This window comes from Mobula birostris, chromosome 29 (genome assembly GCF_030028105.1).
Source record: "Mobula birostris isolate sMobBir1 chromosome 29, sMobBir1.hap1, whole genome shotgun sequence".
In the NCBI taxonomy this organism is placed as follows: Eukaryota; Metazoa; Chordata; class Chondrichthyes; order Myliobatiformes; family Myliobatidae; genus Mobula; species Mobula birostris.
In genome coordinates this window covers 22,136,029-22,162,647 of record NC_092398.1, presented here as the reverse complement: position 1 = coordinate 22,162,647, position 26,619 = coordinate 22,136,029, and the positions used below count along the sequence as shown (strand labels likewise).

The following is a 26,619-nucleotide window of genomic DNA, read 5'->3' as shown; positions in this document are numbered from 1 at the left end:
CTCCCCCAACACCCCCCCCCCCACCCTGGCTATGACAACCTTAAGGAAGCAAAATCGCCACATCCTTCCTGTAACAGGGCAACTAGAAGTGCCCTCTATGTTCCAAGTGCGGCCTCACCAAAGTTTTATACAGCTGCAAAGTGACTTCCTCATTTTAATCCCAACCGACGCAGCCCAGGCAGGAAACGCTGCGTTACCACGGAGGGAGATTCCGCGAGCTGTACAAAAATGTCAAAGCGAAAGGCTGGAACTCTGAACACAAGAGACAGAAAATGCTGAAAGCCCCTGGTGGGGGTGGGGGGGTGTGGTGGTGAGACAAGGTATGTCACGTCAGCTGCCAGAGGAAGTGTTTGAGGCCGGTGTACAACTAATGAGGCACAGGAGCAGAATTAGGCCCTTGAGTCTGCTCTGCCATTCCATCATAGCTGATTTATTATCCCTCTCAATCCCATTTTCCTGCAACCTTTGATGCCCTGACTAATCAAGAACCCATTAACCTCCACTTTAAGTATACCCAATGACTTCCTCTCTACGGCCGTCTGTGGCAATGAATTCCACAGATTCACCGCTCTCTGGCTTCTCTTCTCCATCTATTCTGAGACTGTGCTGTCTTGTCCTAGACTCCCCCACTATAGGAACCATCCTCTCTATGTCCACTCTATCTACTTCTCTCAATATTTGATAGGTTTCAATGAGATCCTCCTCATTCTTCCAAACATCAGTGAGTACAGGCCCAGAGCCATCAAGCTCTCCTCATACATTAATCATAAGTACAAGGAAGTCTGCAGATGCTGGAAATCCAAAGCAACACACACAAAATGCTAAAAAGTTAAACATAGAACATAGAATAGTACAGCACATTACAGGCCCTTTGGCCCACAATGTTGTGCCGACCCTCAAACCCTGCCTCCCATATAACCCCCCACCTTAAATTCCTCCATATACCTGTCTAGTAGTCTCTTAAACTTCACGAGTGTATCTGCTCCACCACTGACTCAGGCAGTGCATTCCACGCACCAACCACTCTCTGAGTAAAAAACCTTCCTCTAATATCCCCCTTGAACTTCCCACCCCTTACCTTAAAGCCATGTCCCCTTGTATTGAGCAGTGGTGTCCTGGGGAAGAGGTGCTGGCTATCCACTCTATCTATTCCTCTTATTATCTTGTACACCTCTATCATGTCTCCTGTCATCCTTCTTCTCTCCAAAGAGTAAAGCCCTAGCTCCCTTAATCTCTGATCATAATGCATACTCTCTAAACCAGGCAGCATCCTGGTAAATCTCCTCTGTACCCTTTCCAATGCTTCCACATCCTTCCACATCCTTCCTATAGTGAGGCGACCAGAACTGGACACAGTACTCTCAAGTGTGGCCTAACCAGAGTTTTATAGAGCTGCATCATTACATAATAACCCTGTTATTCTTGCACAGGCGTATGCATAGGAGAGATTTCGGGAGATAAGGGTTAAACGCTTCAGGGCAGCACGCCACCACAGTAGTTAGTGTAATGTTATTACAGCGGCAGTGAATTTGAGTTTGAGTTTGGAAGTTCACCGCGTGACCGCTCAACCTGTCAGTCCCTTGATGTCCTGGCAAACCTTCCCCGCCACTGTCATAGATCTTTGCTCAGTGAGCAGAATTCTGGGGCAGAGAATCATCGCACTGAAGGGGTAGCTTAAAGCCGTTGGAGCAATCGCTTTAGAACGCTAGCGGTCACCGATCGGGGTTCAATTCCCGTCGCTGCCTATAAGGAGTCTGTATGTTCTCACTGTGACCATGTGGGTTTCCTCTGAGTGCTCCAGTTCAAAGATTCGAAGGTACAGTTTAATGTCAGAGAAATGTATACAATATACATCCTGAAATGCTTTTTCCTCCCACACTCAAAAATGTACGGGTTAGTAGATTAATCTGGTCACTTGGTAATTGGGCGGCGTGGGCCCATTGACCAGGAGGGCCTGTTATTGTTCTGTATGTAAAGTTATGCGAGGCTCAGACAGAACAGACAGACAGTATCTTTTTCCCAGGGTTGAAATGTCTAATACTGGAGGGCTGCACTTAATGTGAGCGGGCTAATTTGAAAGGTGATGTGCGGAGTAAGTGGTTTTACAGGGAGCAGTGGGTGCCTGGAACACTGCCTGGGGTTATGGTAGAGACAGAAACCTTACAGACTTTTAAGAGACATTTAGACAGGCACATGAAGGTGAGGAAAATTGAAAGCTATAGACATTGTGCAGGCAGAAATTAGTTTAGTTGTCCGCTTGATTACTAATTTAAAAGCTCAAAGTAAATTTTATTGTCAAAGTACAATTATACAGCCCTGAGACTCACTTTTCTCTGGCCCATACTCAACAAATCTATAGAATGGTAACTGTAACAGGATCAATGAAAGATCAGCCGGTGCAGACAACAACCAACTCTGCAAGTGCAGATATAAATAAATAGCAATAAATAATGAGAACATGAGATGTACAAGTATTTGAACAGCCAAGGGCTGATATTAAGGATAGCCAGCATGGCTTTGTGCGTGGTAGATCGTGTTTAACGAATCTTGTAGAGTTTTTTGAGGAGGTTACCAAGAAAGTAGAGGAAGGAAAGGCTGTGGATGTTGTCTACATGGACTTTAGTAAGGCCTTTGACAAGGTCCCACACGGGAGGTTAGTTCAGAAGGATCAGACACTAGGTATCCATGGAGAGGTTGTAAACTGGATTCGAAATTGGCTGTGTGGGAGAAGACAGGGAGGGGTAGTGGATGATTGCTTATCAGACTGGAGGCCTGTGACTAGTGGTGTGCCTCAAGGATCTGTGCTGGGACCATTGTTGTTTGTTGTCTATATCAATGATCTAGCTAATAATGTGGTAAATTGGATCAGCAAGTTTGCTGATGACACTAAGATTGGAGGTGTTGTGGACAGCAAGGAAGGCTTTCAAAGCTTGCAGAAGGATCTGGACCAACTGGAAAAATGGGCCAGAAAATGGCAGATGGAATTTAATGCAGACAGGTGTGAGATGTTGCATTTTGGAAGGACAAATCAAGGTAGGACATACACAGTAAATGGTAGGGCACTGAGGAGTGCGGAGGAACAAAGAGATCTGGGAGTTCAGATACGTAATTCCCTGAAAGTGGTGTCACAGGTAGACAGGGTTGTAAAGAAGGCTTTTGGCATCCTGGCATTCATAAATCAAAGTATTGAGTATAGGAGTTGGGATGTTATGGGGAGGTTGTATAAGACATTGGTGAGGCCAAATTTGGAGTATTGTGTACAGTTCTGGTCACCTAATTATAGGAAAGATATCAGTAAGATTGAAAGAGTGCGGAGAAGATTTACTGGATGTTGCTGGGTCTTCAGGAGTTGAGCTACAGGGAAAGATTGAACAGAGGTTAGGACTTTATTCCTTGGACTGTAGAAGAATGGGGGGGATTTGATAGAGGTTTACAAAATTATGAGGGGTATAGACAGTAAATGTGAATAGACTCTTTCCATTTTGATTAGGAGAGATAAGTACGAGAGGACATGGCTTTAGGGTGAAAGGGGAAAGGTTTGGGGGAACATTAGGGGTAACCTCTTCACTCAGAGAGTGGTGGGAGCATGGAACGAGCTGCCATCTGATGTGGTAAATGCGGGCTCACTCTTAAGTTTTAAGAATAATTTGGATAGGTACATGGATGGGAGAGGTCTGGAGGATTATGGACTGGATGCAGGTCAATGAGACTAGCAAGAGTGTTTTGGCACAGAATAAAAGGGCTGAATGGCCTGTTTTCTGTGCTGTAGTGTTCTATGGTTCTATAAAGTCCTCAAAGTGAGACCGTCGGTTGTGGGAACATCTCAATGGATCGGCAAGTGAGTGAAGTTATCCCACTTTGTTCAAGAACCTGTGGTTGAGGAGTAGTAACTGTTCTCGTAATTCGTCCAGCAGAACATTGTGGGCTGAAGGACCTGTTCCCATGTTGTGTAAGACTCTAGAACTCTGAATGCCTTTCCCACGGATGCTCCCTGACTGGCTGAATATCAGCAGCATTTTTCTGTTTGTATTTTCAACATATACCTCACACCCATCCCCTGTTAGGCACCGCTCCAGCCCTTAAAATGTTCTTCTACCTCCCCCCGCCCAGTTCCGTGGTTGATTATTAGGTCGCAGTCTAGATGAAGAGTCTGGTTCCCAATCGTCAACTGATTGCCGCCTCACCCCCCCACCGATATACCTGCTGAGTTCCTCCAGACACTTGTTCACGGTTACTGTCATTCAACTGTACACATGTATACAGCTGAGTCAAACAGTGTTCCTCAGGGACCAAGGTGCAAGGCATGGTACATACATGACACACAGCACATAAAAATAATACGAGTTGAGCACCACCACACCACCCGTCCCCCCCCCCCACGATCTGAAATCCAAAATGTTTCTGAGCAGTGACACGACGCCACGAATGGAAAATTCCTCAAGATGCTGGGAAGGTTCCCAAGGCGGCACGCAGGCCTCTGCGCACCACAGACAGCTCTGAGAAGTGATCTCACGTACCCTGAGTGGGGCCCCGTTGGCGCCAGTTTGTTCTCAGCTGTCGTCGTAGCCAGACCCGCTTGCTTCACTCACAGTCATCACGACGTGTTTTCTGCTTATTCTCTGCTCTGTGTTGTGGAGATTTTGTTGGAATTGTCAAAAGGGCCTGCAGTTACCCCTCTGGGTAGTAGTGGACAGATAAAGAGGAAGGATTTCTGTTTATCTGTAAAACAGAGAGTAAAGTTACTGGAAGAGCTGACAGCAGTGTTAGCGTGAATGAAGCGTCTGACAGACGAGAATGGTGTAGGACGGACCACCATCTACGACCTGAAGAAATAGAGGGACAAACTGTTAAGAGTTTTCTGCTGAACAGAAGCTAACGAGAAAGAGAAAAACGCCACATGAAGCAGGAAATGAAGATCTCATCGCGCATTGAAAGAGTGGATCCGTCGGCGTCGGAGTAAACACAAGTCGGTTAACGGTATGCTGATCTCAAACCAAGCACTGGGAACTGATGGGTCATGACATGACGACTCAGGGTGGTCGCGAAGGCAATCGTGAAGGTAAAGACGATACTTCTAGGACACTTTGGAGACGGTAAAAACGTGTGTTCGAAAAGCTAGAGTCACGTGCATTCATAACAGAGCAAAAAACTTTATAAAATCAAAGGAAGATTGCTGTGACAGAAAAAAAGCCTTCATTAATGAGGCACACGTCGCCTCGAAGGAACATTTCAAGTTATCCAACGCAGTGTCTCCTCGTCCCAGTCTCTCAACTGCTCCTGTTGTTCCTCTGCGCAGTGACGATGGACCCTCTCCCTCAGGTTTTTCAAACCTAACGTCGTCGACGTGTTTCGTGCTGCAGTTATCTTCTTTTCTAGGCAGCCGTCATCACGTTTCGTTTTTTTTTTGGGGTGATTAACAAGCAAATCATTTTAGTACAAAATCTGAATTTCATCTCCACCTAGTCCCGTGTCTGAGTAGAACATGACCAGCGTTGTAATTACATTAAAAATACAATAGTGAGGTTTTTTCCCATAGTTTTCCTGTAATTAAATTCAATATTTTTTTTATACCTTGTGTAAAACCTAAAGAAAAGTACAATACTGTATGCCTTAACATTTTTGAATCAAAACCGGGCATTGTAGGTGGAGACTGAAAGTCTGCTGTCGTTTGTTATTGTTCAACAGCTGATTCAGGTATTCTCCTGATGCTGCTTTTGTTTCCCTGTACACATTATATTTTCATTGTATTAATGATATTAAATTATTTTTGCTGTTAAACACATATGTGTGGCGAACCAGTGTAAGACAGGGACTGCTTACCAGTAGCACGTAAATTCCAAGTCAGGATTGATGGCGATACCAAACAGCCATTGGCCGTCCACCTGGGCAGCCGAGATGGTGACAGCTTACCTTTCTGATGATGCACAAAATTATTAAAAATATTAACTTAAGGTGGTAGGGTGGAGGTACATCTCTAGCAAAGGAGGTGTAAGGTGCTCCTTCCCTCCATTAGTCTACAGGTCACTCTTGGGCAAGGTGTAGCATCAGCCTAAGACCCTCAGTCAGGGTCACGTGAAGCCATGGGAGCCAGTGCGTATCACAAGTCCCGGTTATGCCACCACTGACACCAGGCAGACAGTCTCTGAGGACTATTGATCATTCATCTTGTAAAGACACAGCCCAGAAGAAGGCAAAGGCAAACAAGACTTCTGTAGAAATATTTGCCAAGAACAATCATGGTCGTGGGAGCACCATCGCCCACGTCATATGACGCAGCATATAATGATGATAATGAGCTTAAAAAAGTAGAGGGCTATGCAGTAGGGAAATTCTAGGCAGCTTCTAGAGTAGGTTACATGGTCGGTACAACATTGTGGGCCAAAGGGCCTGTAATGTGCTGTAGATTTCTATATTCTTTGACAGTACTGTCCAAAAACCTTAGGCGTGCGTGCGTGCGCGCGCGCGCACACACACACACACACAGATATATATACATATATATAGAGAGAGAGAGAGATGACCGATGTGCCTAAGACTTTTGCACAGTACTCTATATTATGTCTTTTCAGTTATCAAATAACACTTAATACTACTGAGCTAATACAAAGCTAAGTGTTCTTATTTCTTTTTCTCAATCACCTTCCTATTTTAACCAATATACAGTCTTGTGCAAATATCTTAGGTACCCTAGCCATATATATGTGTCTAAGATGTCTGCACAGCACAGCACAGTACTGTATGTAATGGAAATGGGTCCCATTGCCAAGGTTACTCAGTATATAGATGCCACTATTCCAAAATACAAAAACCAAAACACCTCCAGCCCCAAGCATTTTGAAGAAGGGGTGCTCAGGTTCTCAACCTGTACTAACGCAATAATATTAACAGATTAAAACAAAAGTATTCAGGAGATTGAGTGTTACTCCAGGCAATGGCATCTGCAGTCTCTCCCTCTCTCATGTCTTCATGGTTGACTCTGTGCTCTGCTATCTGGCCCTTATTCCCTCTACCCACGGGATGGCTTCCCGACTGGAGTGCTCAAGGGTTCAGAACTGGGCTGCCTATTGTCGACAGGCACGGCTCCCTCAGCGCTGATTGGCTTAGGGGTTCAGCAACTGAGTGGTGCACCTTCCTCACTGCTCAACCCTCAGTGCATTGCTCCCTCATTGCCGTCCCTCCCTCAGCACATTGCTCCCTCCTTGCCGTTGCTCCCTCCTCATCGTCCCTCACTCATCATCGATCTTCCCGCAATGAGGCACTCTCCTCACCACTCTGTCAACATTGCTCCCTACTCAATCCCTGTCCCTCAGCATAGTCTCCCTCCTCACTGCCCTTCCCACTTTGCCGCCCTCCCACAGAGTTCTCTCCTTAATTTCCCAGTTCATCCAGTCCTAGAGTAATGTGTTTTTCTCTCTCTCTCTCCTCCATTTAATTCACCATCCATTCCTCACTTTCTCTACACTCCCTCCTTCTCTTCCCTTCCACTCTCTCTCGCTCTCTGTCTTCTTTCTCTTCCCTCTCTCCCCATTTCTACTTCTCTCTCTTCCATCCCCTCTCTCCCCTCTGCTTCACTCCTCCCTTTTCTCTCTCCTCACTTACCCTCTCTTTCTGCCTCAACCCTCCTCTCCCATTTTTCCTCATCCCTCTCTCCCCCTCCCTCATTCTTCTCACTCTCCTCTCCCTTGCACCCTCCCTGACTCCCTTCTTTCTGTCATCCCTCCTCCCTCGTTCTCTCCCTCATCCCTTCTACTCTCTGCCCCTCTCCTTGCTTCTTTGCTCTTTTCCATCCCTTTCTTCCCCTCAATGCATTTCTCTCCCTTCTCCCTTTCTCTCTTTCACTCTCTATCTCTAACTCTCTCTCACCCCTCCATCTCCCTCACTTCCACCAATTCCGTCACTCACCATCTCCCTCTCACTCTGTCTTTCCTTTTCTCACACTCTGTCCCTCTTTGTGTGTGTCTCTCTCCGCCCTCTCTCCTTCCCTCCCACACTTCCTCTTTTCTCTCTCCCACAATTTCCCTTTCTCTCCCTCTCCCACACTTTTTCTCTCTCCCCTTCCTCTATCTCTCTCTTGCACTCTCTCCCCATTTTATCTCTCTCCCTCAACCCCACTCTCACTCTTTCTTCCCCCTCGCTCTTTCTATCTTAACTTCTCGCTCTCCTTCTTCCCCATTCTCTTTCTCTCTCCCCCTATTCTATCTCTCTTTCAATCTTACTCTCTCACCCTCCCTCTCTCCTTCCTGCCTCCACTCCCTCACCCTCTCCCCTTTCATGTACATCTCTCCCCCACTTATCTCTCTTTCCCCCCATTTCGCCCACCTCAGCGAAGCGACGGGAACTTGGGAGAAAGCTGAACTATTACAAGGTAAGGACAAAGATCGTCCATTCTTACATGATTGTTGTTTGGTGTGATTGCTGTACCCGTCCGATTGTTATTTGGTTCCATTGCTTTAAGGCCGAAGAGCGTCCATTCTTTGATTGTTGCTTGGTGTAATTGGTGTAAGGGTGAAGAACACTCGTCATGTGATGGTGTTTGGTGTGATTGCTGCAAGGACGAGGAGCGCCTGTTCCTGTGCGATGGCTGTTACCACGAAGATTGCCTGATTGCTGTGATGACAAAGACAGCCCATTCTCATGTGATTCTAGTTTTGTGTGATTGCCGTAAGGACGAAGAGCACGTTCTTGTGTGATTGTGGTGGGAACGAAGGGTGCCTGTTCCCTTAAGATTATTGATTAGTGTCATTGTTCTGCAGATGAAGAGCAACCATTATTCTGTGATTGATCTTTGGTGTAATTGTTGGTAGGATGAAGAATGCCTGGTCTCGTCTGAATGTCGTTTGGTGTGATTATCGTAAGGACAAAGAACGCCCGTTACTGTGTGATCGTTGTTTGGCGTGATTCCTGTAAGGACTATGAACGCTCATTGTGTGATTGTTGATTAGTGTGATTGCCACCTGGACAAAGAGTGTCCGTCCTCAGAGGATTGTTGGTTGGTGGCTTTGCTGTAAAGACGAAGCGTGCCCGTTATTGTACGGTTGTTGTTTGGTGGTGATCACTGTAAGGACGAGCAGTGCCTGTTCCCGTGCGATTATTGTTTCTAGTGACTTCTCTGCGTACAGTGCCTATTGCCGTACGATTGTCATTAGGTGATTTGGCTCTATGGACAAAGAATGCCTGTTCATGTGTAATCGTTCTTTGGTGTGATTGCTGTAAGAACGAAAAGCTCCCATTCTCGTGTGATTGCTGTTCTCCACGAGTACCTCAGCACGCTCGCTCTCTCTCTCTCTCTCTGCCTCCCTCACTCAATCTCTCTTCCTCTCTTCTCTCTCCCCCCTCCCTCTCTCCATCCGTCACTCTTTGCCTCCCTCACTACTCCATCACTGTCTTGCTCTTACTCTCTCCATCTCTCTCCCTCTCTTGTCTCCCTCTTTCTCTCCTTCTCGTAAGTCTCACTCCCCTCCCTTCCTCCATGTCCATCTCTCCCCCTCCCCCTCTCCCCATTCCTCTTCCACTCTCCCTCTGCCTTTCACATCTCGAGCTCTCCCTTCGAAGGGTGAGGTTTTGCGTTGTGATCTGAGGTGGTGATGGGAAGTTCTCTTTTGTCTCCCTCTGCCAGCGTTTTGGCTGCGGTGAGTGCGAGGGCTGTGCCGTGGCCGCTGACTGCGGTGCGTGCCGGGGATGTACTGCCGGGCACACCAACAGTGGCAGGAGGCGCAAGTGCATCAGGAGGTCATGTCAGAAACTGGTGAGTGAATTCCACCCTGCACCACCAGATCAGGGTGCTTTCCACCCCACCACAGAGTCTGGGACAACTCCCTCTTCCGCTCCTGTGAGCAGAGATACAAGACCATAAGACATAGGAGCAGAATTAGGCCATTTGGCCCATCGAGTCTGCACCACCATTTCATCATGGCTGATCCATTTCCCCCTCAACCCCAATTTCCTGCCTTCCTCCCGTATCCCTCCATGCTCTGACCGATCAAGAATATTTCCAACTCTTGCCCTCCCTGCCACCGAGCCCCAGGTTTCTCAAACCACCTCCCATCTCTCCCTTAATCCCAGGCTTTGGGGCCTTTCTCCCCTCTCTCCCCTTCCCCACCCAGGGGACTGGGATGTCAACCCCACCCTATCCTCCAACCCCAAGGTATCTCACCCCTTCATTCTCACCCTGCCACCCTGGAATCTGGGATGTTCCCAACGCACCCTCTCTTAATAACTGTATGCACAGTAAGACATAGCAGATTCGAGCCATTCAGCCCATTGAGTCTGCTCCGCCATTCCATCATCCCTGACTTTATTATCCTTCTCAACTCCCTTCTCCTGCCTCCTCCCTGTAATGCTTGACGCCCTGACTAATCAAGAACCTATCAAACTATCGACCTCTGCTTTAAATATACCCAATGACTTGGCCTCCTAAGTGTGTGTGTATGTGTGTGTGTGTGTGTGTGTGTGTGTATATACAAACTCTCTCTCTCCCTCATTCTCCTTGTCCCTCCCTTCCTCCTCCTCCTCTCTCCATCTCTCTCCCCCTCCCCCTTTCCCTTTCTTTCAATCCTCCTCTCTCCCTCCCTCTTTTTCTCCCTCACCTTCCCTCTCCCTCCTTCTCCCTCTCCCCCCTCTCCCCCTCCCCTTCCCCCTCTCCCCCTCCCCCTCTCCCCCTCCCCCTCTCCCCCTCCCCCTCTCCCCCTCCCCCTCTCCCCCTCCCCCTCTCCCCCTCCCCCTCTCCCCCTCTCCTCTCTCCCCCCTCTCCCCCTCTCCTCTTTCCCCCTCCCTTCCCTTCTCCCCTATCTCCACCTCTCTCTCCCCCTAACCCCACCTGTTTCCCTTCCCCCCTCTTTTCCTTCCCCTCTCTCTTCCCCTCCCTCACTCTCTCCCTCCCCCACTCTTTCCCTCCCCCTCCTCTCTCCCTCTCCCCCCTCTCTCCCTCTCCCCCTCTCTCCCTCTCCCCCTCTCTCCCTCTCCCCCCCTCTCCCTCTCCCCCCCTCTCCCTCCGTCTCTCTCTCTCCCCCTCTCTCTCTCCCTCCCCCCTCTCTCTCCCTCCCCCTCTCTCTCTCCCTCCCTCTCTTCTCCCCCTCTTCTCTCTCCCCCCCTCTGTCCCCCTCTCTCTCTCCCCCTCTCTCTCTCTCCCCCTCTCTCTCCCTCCACCCTCTCTCCCCCCCTCTCTCCTCCCCTCTCTCCCCCCCTCTCTCCCCCCCTCTCTCCCTCCCCCTCTCTCTCTCTCCCTTCCCTCTCCCCCCCTCCCCCTGTGCTTATTGCTGTGTTGTCTCCCTGCAGAAAGAGATAAAGGCAGAGTCACGGTGCCGGAGATCATCAGGGGAACCAAAGGTACGTGTGTGGCTCATTTGTCCATCCAGCCTTCTGTTTCGATGTGTGAATGCTCACCTTTCATTCTGTATATGAGGGAAATCTCTTTATGCAGGAGTGCTTCCCCTGTGCGCTGTGGACCTGGGGTGGAAGGTGTTGCATGGGGCAGTACTGTAAACAGGTTGACTTACACCCTGCCACCTGTCCATGCTGTGGCCGGGAGGAGTCAGTGTATCACGCTTATGTGGAGTGTGAGAGGCTGCAGCCCCTGTTCGAGTGTCTGATGGGGCTGCTGCTCAGGTTCTGGTTGAACTTCAGCCCCGCGCTCCTCACGTACGGGCACCCAGTATGGAGGGCGGGTTGCGAGGAGGATGTACTGGTGGGCTTGCTCCTGGGTCTGCCCAAGATGGCCATTCACAGGTCTAGGTGGCGAAAAGTCGAGGGTTCTGCTTGCAGCTCTTCCGAGGATACGTTGGTGCCCGGCTGTCCTTGGAGAGGGAGCGTGCGGTCACAATGGATACAGTGGGGGCTCTCCGGGAGCAGTGGGCCCCCCCAGGGAATGATCTGTTTTACAGACAGTAATAATGATATTTTAATTTGAATTATTCACTGTCTGGTAAATCCTGAAAGTTTTGTACTTTGTGTATTTGTTGTGTACATAGACTTTAATAATTTTGTATAAAAGAGGGGTGGTGAGGAGGAAGTGCGGTGGGAGGGGCAGCAAGGAGAGAGCACTGCTCTGCAGGGCGGGAGATGAGGAGGGGCAGTGAGGGGAGAGAGAAGCGGGCAGTGACAAGGGAGAGAAGTACCGTTGGGGGGGGGGTTGGTGATGAGGGACTGTTGAACTGCCAGCAAGGTAGTGAGAGACGTAATGAGGGGCAATGCCACGCTGTGGGGGGAGACAATGAGGAGAGAGTGTCACGCGGTGGGAGGAGGCAGTCAGGGAGGAGCACTCTACTGTAGGAGGGGCAGTGAGGAGGGAGCATCCAACTGTGGGAGGGGGCGGTGATGAGGAAGCGCAGAGGGGGCGACGAGAGCTATACGTCACACAGCACCAGTGTGTGTTACGTCCTGTTCTGACCAAGCACGGTGGACGTTACTGCACCCTCCACCCGCTAATTGAAATTTATTCTGTGCGTAGAAAAAGGTGAAGTCCCACCTCCAGACGACAAAACGGACGGTGACACAGAGACCAGAGCCAGCATACGTCACGTCTGAAGACAAGGATGGTGCCCCGTGCAAAGTTCCAACGGCAAGTACCACCCTCGGTGCCATCTGCTCCATGCCCAAACTCCCCAGGTGTCTCAGCAAAGATTGACATTTGCTGAGGGAGCTTCACTCTGTGTCTGACCCCGGGAGTGTGTGATGGGACGGTGTGGAGGGAGCTTCACTCTGTGTCTAACCCCGGAAATGTGTGATGGGATGGTGTGGAGGGAGCTTCACTCTGTGTCTGACCCCAGGAGTGTGTGATGGGATGGTGTGGGGGGAGCTTCACTCTGTATCTAACCCCGGGAGTGTGTGATGGGACGGTGTGGGGGGAGCTTCACTCTGTGTCTGACCCTGGGAGTGTGTGATGGGATGGTGTAGAGGGAGCTTCACTCTGTATCTAACCCCGGGAGTGTGTGATGGGACGGTGTGGGGGGAGCTTCACTCTGTGTCTGACCCCGGAAAGGTGTGATGGGATGGTGTGGGGGGGCTTCACTCTGTGTCTGACCCTGGGAGTGTGTGATGGGATGGTGTGGGGGGAGCTTCACTCTGTGTGTGACGGGACAGTATGGGGGGGAGGTCTGATATTGTTGACAGTCACCCAGCGTGATATAAAGCTTGCTCTTGTTCTCAAAGTGACAAGAGAACGTTGGCCTTATCTAGAGTAACGTCATTGAGTTTGGAGATTGCGAACCGCATGCTTAACTGGCTTCCTCCTTATCTGTTTATTTTACAGAGAAAGATCCAATCTCACCAGCAAGCAGAGAAGATTTTGGTGAGGACAAACCTCCCACTCAGCTTCTTGCTGACGTATGAATGCAGCATGTGTGTTGTTCCTGTTTCGGGTGTGTCCCTGCTTTTGTGGGAGTTCCTGGCAGCGGCCCAGAGCACTGGCACCAGCCCAAAATGGAGAGCGAGTGGCTGGCGCCTGGGCCAGAGTGTGCAGATGCATCAGAGCAGCCAGAGGCGTCTCTGTCTCCTTCCCCCCCCCCCCCCACCTGACTGTGACCTTGACCCTGGTGCTTTTGGCCGCCAGCTCCAACTCTTCCTTCCCCCTCCCTCGATCACCAACCACCCACACGGCCAGTGGAGATCCTGATCTCTGTCACAGTGAGAGTGTGTCTGTGTGTGTGTGTGTGTGTGTGTGTGTGTGTGTGAAGTCTCCATGCTCTCCCTGTGACCCCGTGAGTTTCCACCGGTTGCTCTGGTTCCTTTCCTCGTCCCAGCGACGTGTGGGGCTGGTGGGTTATCTGTTTCCCCACCCCGTGTGTGGGTGAGGGATGGGTAGAAATGCAGGAGAACGGGTTACGGGTAAAATCTGTGGGGCAGTCGGATTGCTTTGGGGGGCTGGCAGAAACTGGATGGGCAGAACAGTCCCTTGTCGTCTGGGAACTCCCGTGAGAGTCAGGTTTGAAACATGGCAAGGCAGGAGACCAGTTGTCTCTCCCCCTCTCCTCCCCTCCTGCTCTCTCTTTTTTCCCCTCTTATTCTTTCCCTCCATATCTGTCACTCACTCTCTCTCCCCCTCCCCATCTCTTCTTCTCCCTCTATCTTTGTTTCCCCCTCTTCCTCCTCTCCCCTCCCCCCACCCTCTCCCCTTCCCCTCCCCCTACTTTTCCCGTCCCACCTCCCTCCCTTCCCCTCCCCTCTCCCTTTCCCCTCCCCCTCTCCCTTCCCCTTCCCTTTCTCCCCTTTCCTTCCTCCCTCCCTCTCTCTCCCTTTCCCCTCCCCTCTCCCCCTCCCCTCTCCATCTGTTTTCCCCCCTCCCCCTCTCCCCTTTCTCCCGCCATTTCTCCCTCCCTCTCCCCTCCTCCTCTCCCCTTTTTCCTTCTTCTGTCCCTCTCATCCCTCCCTCTCTCCCTCTCATCCTTCCCTCTCTCCCCCTTATGCCACCCCCTCCCTCTCTGTCTTCCCCCCGCCCCTGCTCCTCTCTGTGTGGGTGAAGGTAGAACCTGGGTGGTCAGTATATGCCTCTGTAGCAGACAGTGATGCAGCCAGTCAGAATACTCTCCACAGTACATCTGTAGCAATTGGCAAGAACTGTTGATGACAGACCGATCTCCTCAGACCCATAGTGAAGTGGAGCCACTGGTGTGCCGTCTTCATGTTTGCATCAACATGTTATGTTCAGAATAGTTCCTCTGGGATGCTGACGCCCAGGGAGTTAAAGCTGCTGACACTTTCCACCACAACGAGGACTGGTTTGTGTTTTCCCAATTTCCCCTTTCTGAAGCCCACCATCAATTCCTTGGCCTTACTGAAACAGAGGGCGAGGTTGATGTGCTACTCAACCAGCCAATCTCTCTTCTGTACGCCTCCTCGTTGCCGTCTTGAGAATCTGCCAACGACAGATTCAAGCCACCTAGTTTTCCAATGATCTGCAAAGACTGGAGGGAAATTTACTTGGGGTAGAAATTACTCAGTGACAATGTTGGCTAAGTTGGCTAGTAAGTTGTGAAGGCAACATAAAGTCGCTGCGTAGAGGATATAGATAGGTCAAATGAGCAGGCAAAGGTTCTGATGAATGGTGAAAAACATGGAGAAATGCAAAATGGTTCATTTTTAGCCATAAGGTACAGGAGCAGGTTGAAGCCGTTTGGTCCATCAAGTCTGCTCTGCCATTTCATCATGGCTGATCCGTTTTTCCTCTCAGCCCCAATCTCCTGCCTTCTCCCCGTAAGCCAGTAACGTGGAGAAAAGCATCATTTAAATTGAATTGGAATTGGTTTTGTTTTATAATTCTGCTCGAGGTCCCCAAGTTCTTGATTCCCCATGATTTTATACACCTCTATAAGGTCACACCTGAGTCTCCTGCGTTCCGGTCAGGCCAACTTCTCCCTGTAACTTAGTCCCTCGAGTCCTGGCAACATCCTCGTATATCTCCTCTGCACTCTTTGCAAAGTTAGTGACATCTTTTCAAAACCATCTTGACTCTTGAGCTCAGTGCCTCAATTAATAAAGGCAAGCACTTCTTCACTATCATCCTGTTAACCTGTTCATCCTCTTTCTGTGGACCAGAATCCCAAGATCCCTCTGTATATCAACACTGTTAAGTATCCTGTCCTCGAATTTGTACAGTCTCTTGTAACACACACAAAATGTAGGAGAAACTGGGCAGGTCAGGCTGCATCTGTGGAAAAGAATAAACAGTCGACGTTTCAGGCATGACCCTTCATCAGGAGTGCGAAGGAAGGGGGAAGGCACCAGAATAGAAATATGGGGGGTGGAGGGGATGGAAGGTGAGAGGTGAAGCCAGGTGAGTGGGAAAGGTCAAAGGCTGGAAAGGAAGGAACCTGATAGGAGAGGAGAGTGGACCATAGGAGGAGGGGACCTAGTTGGAAGTAGTAGGCAGGTGAGAAGCAGTGAAGGGGGAGAGGGAGGAGGGTGTTTTTTTATCGGAAGGAGAAATTGATATTCATGCCATCAGGTTGGAGGCTACTCAGACAGAATATAGGTGTTGCTCCTCCAGTTTGAGGTCATGGACTGACATGTCAGGACGAGAATGGTTACTGGAATTAAAATGTTTAGCCACCGGGGAGTTTCCACTTGTGGTTGGAGCAGAGGTGTTTGACGAAGCGGTCCCCCAATTTACGATGGGCCTCACTGATGTACTGTCTCTTTACATTTGCCCTCCCTAAGTGCAACTCTGGGAGGGCGAATCTGCCCGTATTCTGTAACTGTTTTATGATCCTGCTTGAGGTCTCAGGTCTTGTTCTGTCGGTCTCTTAAATTTAAACAAACTCCCTCAAAAGAAACCTGGCAGGTCAGCTTTTATTTTAACTACGCTTCTAAACCATGGAATTCAATACCTAAAACTATAAAAGATACAGAGTCAGGTACCTATTTACTTAACCTTGCTTTTCACCAACGTCATTTTCAAAGATTCAAAGTACATTCATTATTAAAGTATGTATGAAGTATACAACCCTGAGATTCATCTTCCCACAGACAGCCACGAAATAAAGAAAACTATGGAACCCGTTGAAAGTAAAACATCGACCACCCCCCCACGCGCAAAAAACAACCAGTCACGCAAATGGCATACAAAAAAAACACAGGATGTAAAGCACCAAACTGCAAAGTGAGCTTCCAGGTATATTTAGTGCAGTTCGATCTAGCTCTGCGTTGTACACTACCTGTAAGCTGTCCCGATCAAAATTGCAAAAAGTAGCAGCGAGAAAAGGAGCAACCAGAAACCAGAAACACACCATAACGGGAACTACAGAGTACAATGCACAAGCAGCATCAATTAAACCTTGCCCAAGACCCAGGGCTCTAGAAGCATTACTTTTCCAAGTTTTGCACTTTATCCCATTGTGAAGCACTTTGAACTACTGCTCTATAAATAAGATATTATTAGTGTTGTCACATATACAGTGAAACAGACACACACAAAGTGCTGGGGGTACTCAGCAGAGCGAGAGTGGGCATTTGGTGGTAGGATTCCACCCACCCCACCCCAAGCCAAGGGCGAATGACTAACGTTGAAGCTTTATAAAGGACTAGTGAGGCCTCACTTATGGTACTATCAGCAGTTTAGGGCCTCTAATCTTGGAAAGGTTGTGCTGACACTGGAGAGAGTTCAAAGGAGGTTCATAAAAATGATTCCAGGTTTGAATGGCTTTTCGTATGAAGAATGCTTGGCTCTGGGCCTGTCTTCACTGGAATTCAGAACGAGGGTGACCTCGTTGAAACCTATCAAATGTTGAAAGGCCTCGATAGAGTGGATGTGGAGAGGATGTTTCCTGTGGTGGGGAGAGTCCAGGACCTGAGGACACAGCCTCAGGTTAGAGGAGTGTCCTTCTAGAATGGAGATGAGGAGGAATTTCTTTAGCCAGATTGGTGAATCTGTGGAATTCTTTGCCACAGGCAGCTGTGGAGACCAAAACTTTATGTATATTTAAGGCAGAGGTTGGTCAGGGCATGAAGGGATATGGGGAGAAAGCAGGAGACTGGGGCTGAGGGGGACAATAGATCAGTCATGATGAAATGGCAGAGCAGACTCAATGGGCCATATGGCCTCATTCTGCTCCTATATCTTATGGTCTAAGTTGTGAAAGTCATTAAAAATCACGGAGGAGAGGGATCCCGATCAGCGGAGGAATGGCATACGACACAATAGATCGTATTAACTTTTGAAGGCAGGCTGAACAAGCTAGGGCTTTTCTCTGTGGCGTGAAGGAGCATGAGCAGTGACTTGATAGAAATTTGCAAGATAAGAGGCATAGATGAGTGGACGGCCAGAGACTTTTCCCAGGGTGGAAATGTGATTGGAGGAAAGTAAGGGGGAGGATTTTTTACACAGAGAGTGGTGGGTGCTTGGAACGTGTTGCCAGTGGTTGCAGAGGTAGATATATTGGGGGCATTTACTGAACTCTTGGGTAGGCACATGGATGAAAGAAAAATGGAAGGCTATGTAGGAGGGTAGAGTAGGTTAAGAGGTCAGCATGACATCCTGGGCCGAAGGGCCTGTGCTATTCAGTAATGTTCTGTGTTCTGCCAGGCAGTGCCTTTGGGGGAGGATAAACAGTTAATTTTCAGGCCGAGACCCTTTGTCATTATGAGTGTAAAATATGGACTGTGTATTCCTCTCCGTAGATGTTGCCTGACCTGCTGAGGTCCTCCAGCTTTTTGTGTGCATTGCTCTGGATTTCCAGCATCTGCAGAATCTCTTGTGTCTGCGACGCGCAGTGAAAAGCTTGCAGACGGTTCGTACTCAGACCATTTGATGTTGCAGTGTTCGCTGAGCTTGGCGATGAGCTCGCAGACGTTTCATCGCCAGTTGGTGACATTCTCAGTGCGCAGTTGTGCAAGTTCCTCTCTGGAAGTGCTCGCGTTTATATATCCTCCTCCCCATTCACTTGACTCGGTCTCATTGGCTACCCCTTCAGTTGCCCTTTGAATTCAATTGGCTCACATTTCTCTGGCTCTTTAACTGGGCCACCCTGGAGGTTCTGGCACAGGCAAGCATGAGAATTTTTAGCAGCATGATTCTCTTCTAATATGTTGTTCCAAAAACCAACATGTCGAAATAGATGCCATCTACGAACCTCTAAGAGAAAAGAAACATCAGATGCCTCAACCTGAGCTACCAGTATTCACCACCATCCTAGATCAGATCATTCCACAGCGCATTGAGATAGGACAAGGTAAAATAATAACAAAGTGCAACATAACGAGGTGGATTGTGAGGTCGAGTCCTAACATATTGTACTAGGGAACCACTTAATAGCCCCATTTAATAACCATTCAGAGCGGGTAGAAGCTGTCTTTGAGCCTGGTGGAACGTGCTGTCAGGCTTTTGTATCTTCTGCCTGATGAGAGAGGAAAGAAGGAAAGAATATTCAGGTGTGAGGGGGCTTTGATTATAAGACCATAAGATGTAGGAGCAGACTTAAGCCACTTGGCTCATTAAGTCCGCTCTGCCATTTCATCCATTTCCCTCTCAGCCCCAATTCCCAGAACCTTTCATGCCCTGACGAATCAAGAACCTATCGACCTCCACCTTAAATACTCCCACTGACTGGGCCTTCACAGCCACCTTTGGCAACAAATTCCACAGATTAGTTTAGAATTGGATTTGGTTTATTATTGTCTCATGTACCAGGATACAGTGAAAATCTTGTTTTGCATACTGTTCATATAGATCAGATCATTACATAGTGCACTGAGGTAAAACAATAACAAGAGTGCAGAATAAAGTGTAACAGCTACAGAGAAAGTGCAGTGCAGGCGGACTATATCTAAATCAGAATCACTTTTATTATCACTGAAGTGGAGAAATTTGTTGTGTTTTGGCATTGTATAATACAGTATTGTGCAAAAGCCTCAGGCACCCTCGTTGTACATAAGACTTTTGCATAGTACTGTAGTAATTTTATGTTAACACGCTATTGCTGCCCCAAAAACAAAACTTATTTTTATGACATATGTGAGCGATGATAAACCTGGTTCTGAAATGGGTCCCTATTCTGGACTGAGAGTGGGAAGCGGGCAGGGAGAGGGAAATCATGGCTGGGAAAAGGGGGGAAGGGAGAGGGAAGCACCAGAGAGACATTCTGGTGGTAGCAATGAGAAGGTGCAAGATCATTACAAGGTACAGGGTGCTGTGGAGGTCTGAACTGTGGAGAGGTCAGGCTGTCCCAGTGGATGATTCAAAATAGACCAGTATACAGATGGGTACAGCTAGGAACTAGGAAGGCAGACACAATGATATTGTTTACTGAGTACAAAAATAGGAAGTTCAAGCTTTGATTAACATGTACAAAAATACTGGAGGAACTCAGCAGGTCGGCTGCATTTGTGGAAAGAAACAAACAGTCGACGCTTGGGCTGGGACCTTTCCATCAGGCTTCAGTTATACCGGCCACTGATGAGCCCACATCCTGGGAACCTTGGACAGTAATTGTCTCCTTATGTTCAGGGGGATGTTAATGTTCTGGGAGTGGTTCAGAGACAGTTTGTGTTGTCTTATGAGGGAGGCCAAGGCTTGTACCCATTAGGATTCGGAAGATGGAGAGGAGACTGGGTCAGAGCACAGTTAGGTTCAGGCCTTTTGATCCATCTTGTCTGCAACAAATTAAACCACCTATCTGCCTGCACTTTGTTCATACCTATCCATTCTCTTAAGCACAAGTGATCCTGCTGGAAATCCAGAGTAACATGCACGCACAAAACACTGGCAGAACTCAATGACGGGTCGTGGCCCAAAACGTCAGCTCATTATTACTGTCCATGAATGCTGCCTGACCTGCAGAGTTCCTCCAGCATTGTGTGTGTTTCCTCCGTTCTTTGCCTGGTCATTGGCCTGTCTTAAGTACCTCTTAAACACTCCCATTATGTCTGTTTCCACCATTTAGCCCGGCAGTCTGTTTTTAAGATAAGTTTTTTTAAAAATTAGCGCTGAGCTTTATAAGGCACTGGTGAGGCCTCATTTGGGGTATAATGAGCAGTTTTGGGCCCCTTATTTTAGAAAGGATGTGCTGTCATTGGAGAGAGTTCAGAGGAGGTTCACGATTATGTTTCCAGGAGTGAAAGGGTTTACGTATGAGGAGAGTTTGATGGTTCTGGGTCTGTACTTGTTGGAGTTTAGAGGAATGATTGGGGGTCTTATTGAAACCTATCAAATTTGGAAAGTCTTTGTTAGAGTGGATATAGAGAGGGTGTTTCTTATAACAGGGGAGTCTAGGACCAGATGGCACAGCCTCAGAATAGAAGGATATCCATTTACAACAGAGATGAGATCATTGTCATTTTGTGCCATGTCGTTTGACATGGGCAGTCATAGTCTTTCCATGACCAGGATTGTTCTTGGCAAATTTTTCTACAGAAGTGGTTTGCCATTGCCTTCTTCTGGGCAGTGTCTTTACAAAACGGATGACCCCAACCATTATCAGTACTCTTCAGAGATTGTCTGCCTGGCGTCAGTGGTCGCCTCACCAGGACTTGAGATGTACAACGGCTGCTCATATGACCATCCATCACCTGCTCCTATGGCTTCATGGAACTGTGATTGGGGAGCTAAGCAGGCGCTACACCTTGCCCAAGGGTGACCTGCAGGCTAGTGGAGGGAAGAAGTGCCTTACATCTCCTTTGGTAGAGTTGTACTGTATCTCCACCCTGCCACTCAAGAGATACGGAGGAATTTCTTCAGTCAGAGGGTGGTGAATCTGTGGAATTCATTGTCACAGACGACTGTGGAGGTCAAGTCTTTGGAATATTTAAAGTGAAGGTTTGTAGGTTTTTGGTTAGTCAGGGCATCAAAGGTTATGAGGAGAAGGCAGGATAATGGGGATAATAAATCAACCACGATAGAATGGCAGAGCAGACTTAGCTGAATGGCCTAATTCTGCTCCTATATCTTATGGTCGTAAACAATATGAAAGAGGGATATTGATGGGTTCATGGACTTCCGATGATGGAGGGGAAAAAGCTGTTCCTGAAACATTGAGTGTGTGTCTTCCAGCTCCTGTACCTCCTTGCTGACGGTAGCAGTGAGTAGACGGACATGTCCTGGGTGGTAGGGAGGATCATCAGTGAAGTGTGCTGGCTTCTTAAAATGTCCAGTGGTGGGGAGGGCTTGTGTTCATGATGGATCTGGCTGAGCCTCCAACTTCCTGCAGCCTCCTTCATTGGAGCCTCCACACCAAGCAGTCAGAATGTTCTCCACTGTACAGATCTGCTCGAGTCTGGAGACACACAAAGCACTCACACTGGGCTGCGTCTGCTGCTCTCTGCAGCCTTTTGCGTTGGATTTGCTGTATCAGGCCATAATGCAACCAGTGAGGACAGTCTGTGTGGGAGTTTGTTACAGATATGTACAGAGAGGTACCATGGAGGGTATGCAGACTGCCTGCTGCGGAGTCTCCGAGGCACTGGATCATAAAAGAGGGTTTTAGACACAGAGCTCCATCACGAGCTCCTCCCCACCATCGAGACTGTCCTCAAAAGACACTACCTCAAGAAGGCAATATCAGTTACTGAGGGCCCTCAGCACCCAGGACATGCCCTCTTCTTACTACTACCATCAGGGAGGAAGTACAGGAGCCTAAAGACCCACACTCAGCAATTCAGGAACAGCTTCTTCCCCTCGGCCATCTGATTTCTGTTCCTTGGGTCCTTGATCCCATGAACACTACTTTAGTATTTCTCCTGGCAGTATTTGCCTGGGGGGGGGGGGGGAACAAAGGGCCTGTGCTGTTTCTATGTTCTTGTTTTTTTTGGTGATTTTATTCCTTTGCACTGTACTGTGGCTGCAGAATAATAAATTTAGTGTCATATAAATCAGTGGTAATTAACATTTTTCTGAGTATTCTGTGTCAAGTGAAACCTCCTTTAAGCTTCTAATATAGACATCGGCAGGCCTTCTTGATTGCATCGACATGCTAGGAGCTGGGCAGGTCATCAGAGGTGGTGCCAGCGACCAACGCGACTACTGGCGGCGTCCGGCAGACAGTTCACAAAACAACTCCTCCTTTGAAATACACTTACTTCTTTGAAATATGCCACTAATCTGCATGCGATCGGAGACTGTAATTTAACTTTGACTGTGGTTTGACGTGTAATATTCTGTCTGTGATTCGCTCACTTTTTTTTTGCCATTTGCGCGATTGTTCTTTTTTCTGTGTGTGTCGGTATCTGAACGGGTTCCAAGGTTTGGTGGCTGTCTGCGGCAAGAGGAATCTCAGGGTTGTATACTGCATACATGCTTCGTTAATAAATGCACTTTGAATCCTTGAATCTTTTGAGATGCTAACACCCAGGAATTCGAAGCTGCCAACCCTCTCAACACCTCTGACCCACCGTTGAGATCTGGCACATTGAGTTGAATTAACTTTATTACTTACATCCTTCAAATACATAAGGAGCAAAATTCTTTACGTTACGTCTCCGTGCAATGTGCAATTATAGTAATTTATAATAAACTTTGTGTACAACAGGGTAGTCAATATAACATAGAAATACAGTTGCATTAGGATGAATTAATCAGTCTGATGGCCTGGTGCAAGAAGTTGTCCCGGAGCCTGTTGGTCCTGGCTTTTATGCTGCAGTACCATTTCCCGGATGGTAGCAGCTGGAACAGTTCGTGGTTGGGGGTGACTCAGGTCTCCAATGAGCCTTCAGGCTGTTTTTACACACCTATCTTTGTAAATGCCCTGAATAGTGGGAAGTTCACATCTACAGATGCGCTGGGCTGTCTGCACCACTCTCTGCAGAGTCCTGCGATTGAGAGAGGTACAGTTCCCACACCAGGCAGTGATGCAGCCAGTCAGGATGTTCTCAATTGTACCCCTATAGAAAGTACTTAGAACTTGTGGGGGTCCATACCAAACTTCTTCAACCGTCTGAGTTGAAAGAGGCGCTGTTGTGCCTTTTTCACCACACAGCTAGTGTGTATAGACCATGTGAGATCCTCGGTGATGTTTATGCTGAGGAATTTAAAGCTGTTTACCTTCTCAACCCTGGATCCATTGATGTCAATAGGGGCTAGCCTGTCTCCATTCCTCCTGTAATCCACAACCAGCTCCTTTGTTTTTGTGACATTGAGGGAGAGGTTGTTTTCTTGACACCACTGTGTCAGGGTGATGACTTCCTGTCTGTGGGCTGCCTCATTATTATTTGAGATTAGGCCCATCGTTGTAGTGCCATCTGCAAATTTCATCAGCAGACTGGAGCAGTGCGTGGCGACACAGTCATGAGTATACAGAGGGTAAAGGAGGGGTCTCCTGGCAGAGCGCCACAGCTGTGTGTGAACTGGTGTGCGTTTATTTGCGGCGGGTGGAGGTGCGAGCACTGGCAATGCATGCAGACTGAACACGCCCGCATCCCCTGACTGCTGTTTCTTGTCCTCTCCCCTGCAGAAGAGAGCAAAGATTAACCCAGTGCCCAAGGAGCCAGAGGTGGAGGAGGAGAAACCGGTGGTAAGTCTCGAGAATCCCTGGGGGTTGAATGGAGGCCATTCGGGCCATTGCGCCAGTGCCAGAGTGAGAAAGGGACCCAGTCTAATCCCAGCTCATGTACCGAGCTCCCATGTGAAAGTGGCAGGAGCTCCACACCTCCCACTCCTCCTCAGATGCACCCCAAAATCCCAGAAAGGCAAATTCCTGTATGGACCCTGAAATCCCAGAATGGGGAACCCCAGTGTGGTCCTCATAACTGCAGAAAGATACCACCGGTGTACGCCAAAGCACCAGAAGGGGATCTCCGGTGTGTACCTTGAACCGCTAAAATGGGGAAACCAATGGTGTGGATCCCAAAGTAGGAAGCCTGTGGTGTGGACCCTGAAACCCCAGAATGGGGAACCCCTGTGTGGACCACTTCAGTGTGAACCCTGAAACCCCGCCTGTGTTACCCCCAGTCATTTTGGTTCTCTCTCGCGTCCCAATGAACATGGTTTAATCGTTTTTCCTCACCCCAGTGAGAGAGAGTGTATGTGTGTGTACGCGCGTGTGTGGAGGAGGAAAACTTGAGGGGAGTTGGGAACATGGCGGGGTTGGCGGCATGGAATAGGATTGGAGGGGCCGATAGAGGGTGAGACTGGTAGGGAGAGGGGCAGTTTGAGGCGCACTCCCTCAGGGAACTCACCACCCTCCCTCTCTCCTCTGCCCCACCCGCAGGTGAAGCCCTGCCCTCCGCTCAGCGAGGAGCCGGCCCCCGAATCTCCAGACACTCCCACTGCAGTGACGGCAGACACGCCCGTCCAGGTAGGTGATGCTGGCCACAGATTGTTCTCCCAGCCCAACCGGCCCCTACGTAAACACTGCCCCTCCCTTCCAACACTCCCCCCCCCCCCCCCCCCCCACCAGGCAAGGAGGGTAGAGGGTGACAGGCCACCGTCCGCTTGTTCTGCCTGCTCACCCACCACCAGCAAGGCACGTCCCTGGGGGAGGGTGCTGAGGTCTCCTCTGTCGGCTGTTTCTGGGGAAGAGTTCAGTCCGGCTTTGGTTTTTCCCTCCCTGCCAACCCGGAGGGTTCCACTCCCCCTCCCTCCCAGTCTCCTTCTCCCCTCCTCCTCCAAGCTTCCCCCCTTCCTTCCCCTTGCTCTCCCTCATTGCTCCTTCCCTCACCCTCCCCTCCTGTTTTCCTTCTACTCTCATCAGCCATGATCCTCCTCCTCCAAACTTCCTTCTTCTCTCCCTCCCTCCCTCTTCTCCTACTCCTCCCCTCCTCTTACTCCCTTCCCTAACCCTCCTCTGCCCTACACCCTTTGTCATCCACACCCACCCCCTAGACCCACCCTCTCCTCCTCCCTACACCCCTTGTCATCTCCTCTTTCTCCTCTCCTCCTCTTCCTTTTCCCCTCCCCCAACTCTCCTCCTCACCTTCTTGTTCTCCCTTCACCCCTATTACCCCACCATTCACCCGGCACTCTTCTTATATCTACCCTATCTCCTTCCTGTTCCTCAGCCTCTTTCCCACTCCCCACCTTCAGTTTTCTGCCCCACCCCCAACACCGCCTGCTGATGAATCCTGGGCTCCCCACACTTCCCACTTTCCTGCCCCTTCTCCAGACATCATCTGCATCTGGGGTACTGGAGACCCGGGGGTGAACCCCTGTCCCTTCTGCAAACCACTCCCCTCCACCTTACCTGCCCATTTCCACTTCCCCCACCCTCCACCTGCCACCTGCATGCTGACCCCTCCCTGACGTCTGACATCTCCCCCTAGTTCCATAGCCGAAGGGCAAACGGAACCGCCCTGGACAAAGAGCACCCTTCTGCAGCCAGCCACCCCCCCCCCCCACACCCCTTCTGCTGACATCTCCCCCTCCTGATCCCACAGCCAAAGGGTAGCCAGAGCCACCAGGGACAAAAGAGTTCCCTCCTGAGTCTCTGCCTATCCCACCCCCACGTACGTCGCTATCCTGCTGCACACTGGCGTCTGCCCCATCCCGCACGACCGAAAGGCAGCCAGAACCGCCGGGGACACAGAACAGCCTCCCCATGCCCCCTCTCACTGACGTCTCTCCCCCCCCCCCCCCCCCCCCAAACCCACAGACAAAAGGCAGCCGGAACCGCCGGAACAACCGGAGCTGTGGAGAGTGCGAGGCGTGCCTCCGTCTGGCCGACTGTGGCACCTGCGACTTCTGCAAGGACAAGGCCAAGTTCGGCGGCGCCAACACGTTGCGGCAGAAGTGCCGCTGGAAACAGTGCCTCTGCTTCGCCTCCGTGAGTACCTCCTCCTACTCCCCCTCCTTTGCACACCACCTCAGCCTGCTGAAATCTGTGGCGACACTTGCGGGGGCTGCCCCCGGCATGCCCTTGGGTGTGTTGTATGTTAACTGTGTGTTTCAATGTACGTGTGACAAATAAATGCAGATGCCGCAATAGCATGACCCTATTACAGCTCGGGGCTGTAAATTGGAGTTCAGAGTTGAATCCCAGTGTCCTTTGTGAGGAGTAAATTTGTCCTCTATATGGAATGGTAGGTTTTTTTCCAGGAGTTCCAGTTTCCTCCAAGAGTCCAAAGATGTACTGGTCATTGCAAATTGTCCTGCGATTAGGTTAGGGTTAAATCGGGTTGTTGGGGGTTGCTGCATGGGCAGCTGTATCACTAAATCAACAAAATAAAAATTTGAATCAGACCCTGGACAATCTCTGTCCCTAGACC

General features: G+C 49.4%; 1 protein-coding gene across 8 annotated transcripts in view; it reads left to right on the top strand.

Moving 5' to 3' along the window:
- The window catches only part of LOC140190051 (methyl-CpG-binding domain protein 1-like), a 160,978-nt gene extending 134,642 nt beyond the window's left edge, over positions 1 to 26,336 (top strand). For 7 of the 8 annotated variants that reach the window (XM_072246480.1, XM_072246481.1, XM_072246485.1 and 4 more), the window contains 8 exons: positions 8,325 to 8,365; positions 9,617 to 9,745; positions 11,275 to 11,325; positions 12,446 to 12,556; positions 13,247 to 13,285; positions 23,871 to 23,930; positions 24,627 to 24,713; positions 26,007 to 26,336. In XM_072246480.1, the coding sequence (XP_072102581.1) occupies positions 8,325 to 8,365; positions 9,617 to 9,745; positions 11,275 to 11,325; positions 12,446 to 12,556; positions 13,247 to 13,285; positions 23,871 to 23,930; positions 24,627 to 24,713; positions 26,007 to 26,321 (833 nt within the window). In that variant the 3' untranslated portion in view covers positions 26,322 to 26,336. The remainder of the gene's footprint in view (positions 1 to 8,324; positions 8,366 to 9,616; positions 9,746 to 11,274; positions 11,326 to 12,445; positions 12,557 to 13,246; positions 13,286 to 23,870; positions 23,931 to 24,626; positions 24,714 to 26,006) is intronic. The other variant, XM_072246487.1, reaches the window with a different exon arrangement.
- Positions 26,337 to 26,619: the final 283 nt, after the last annotated feature.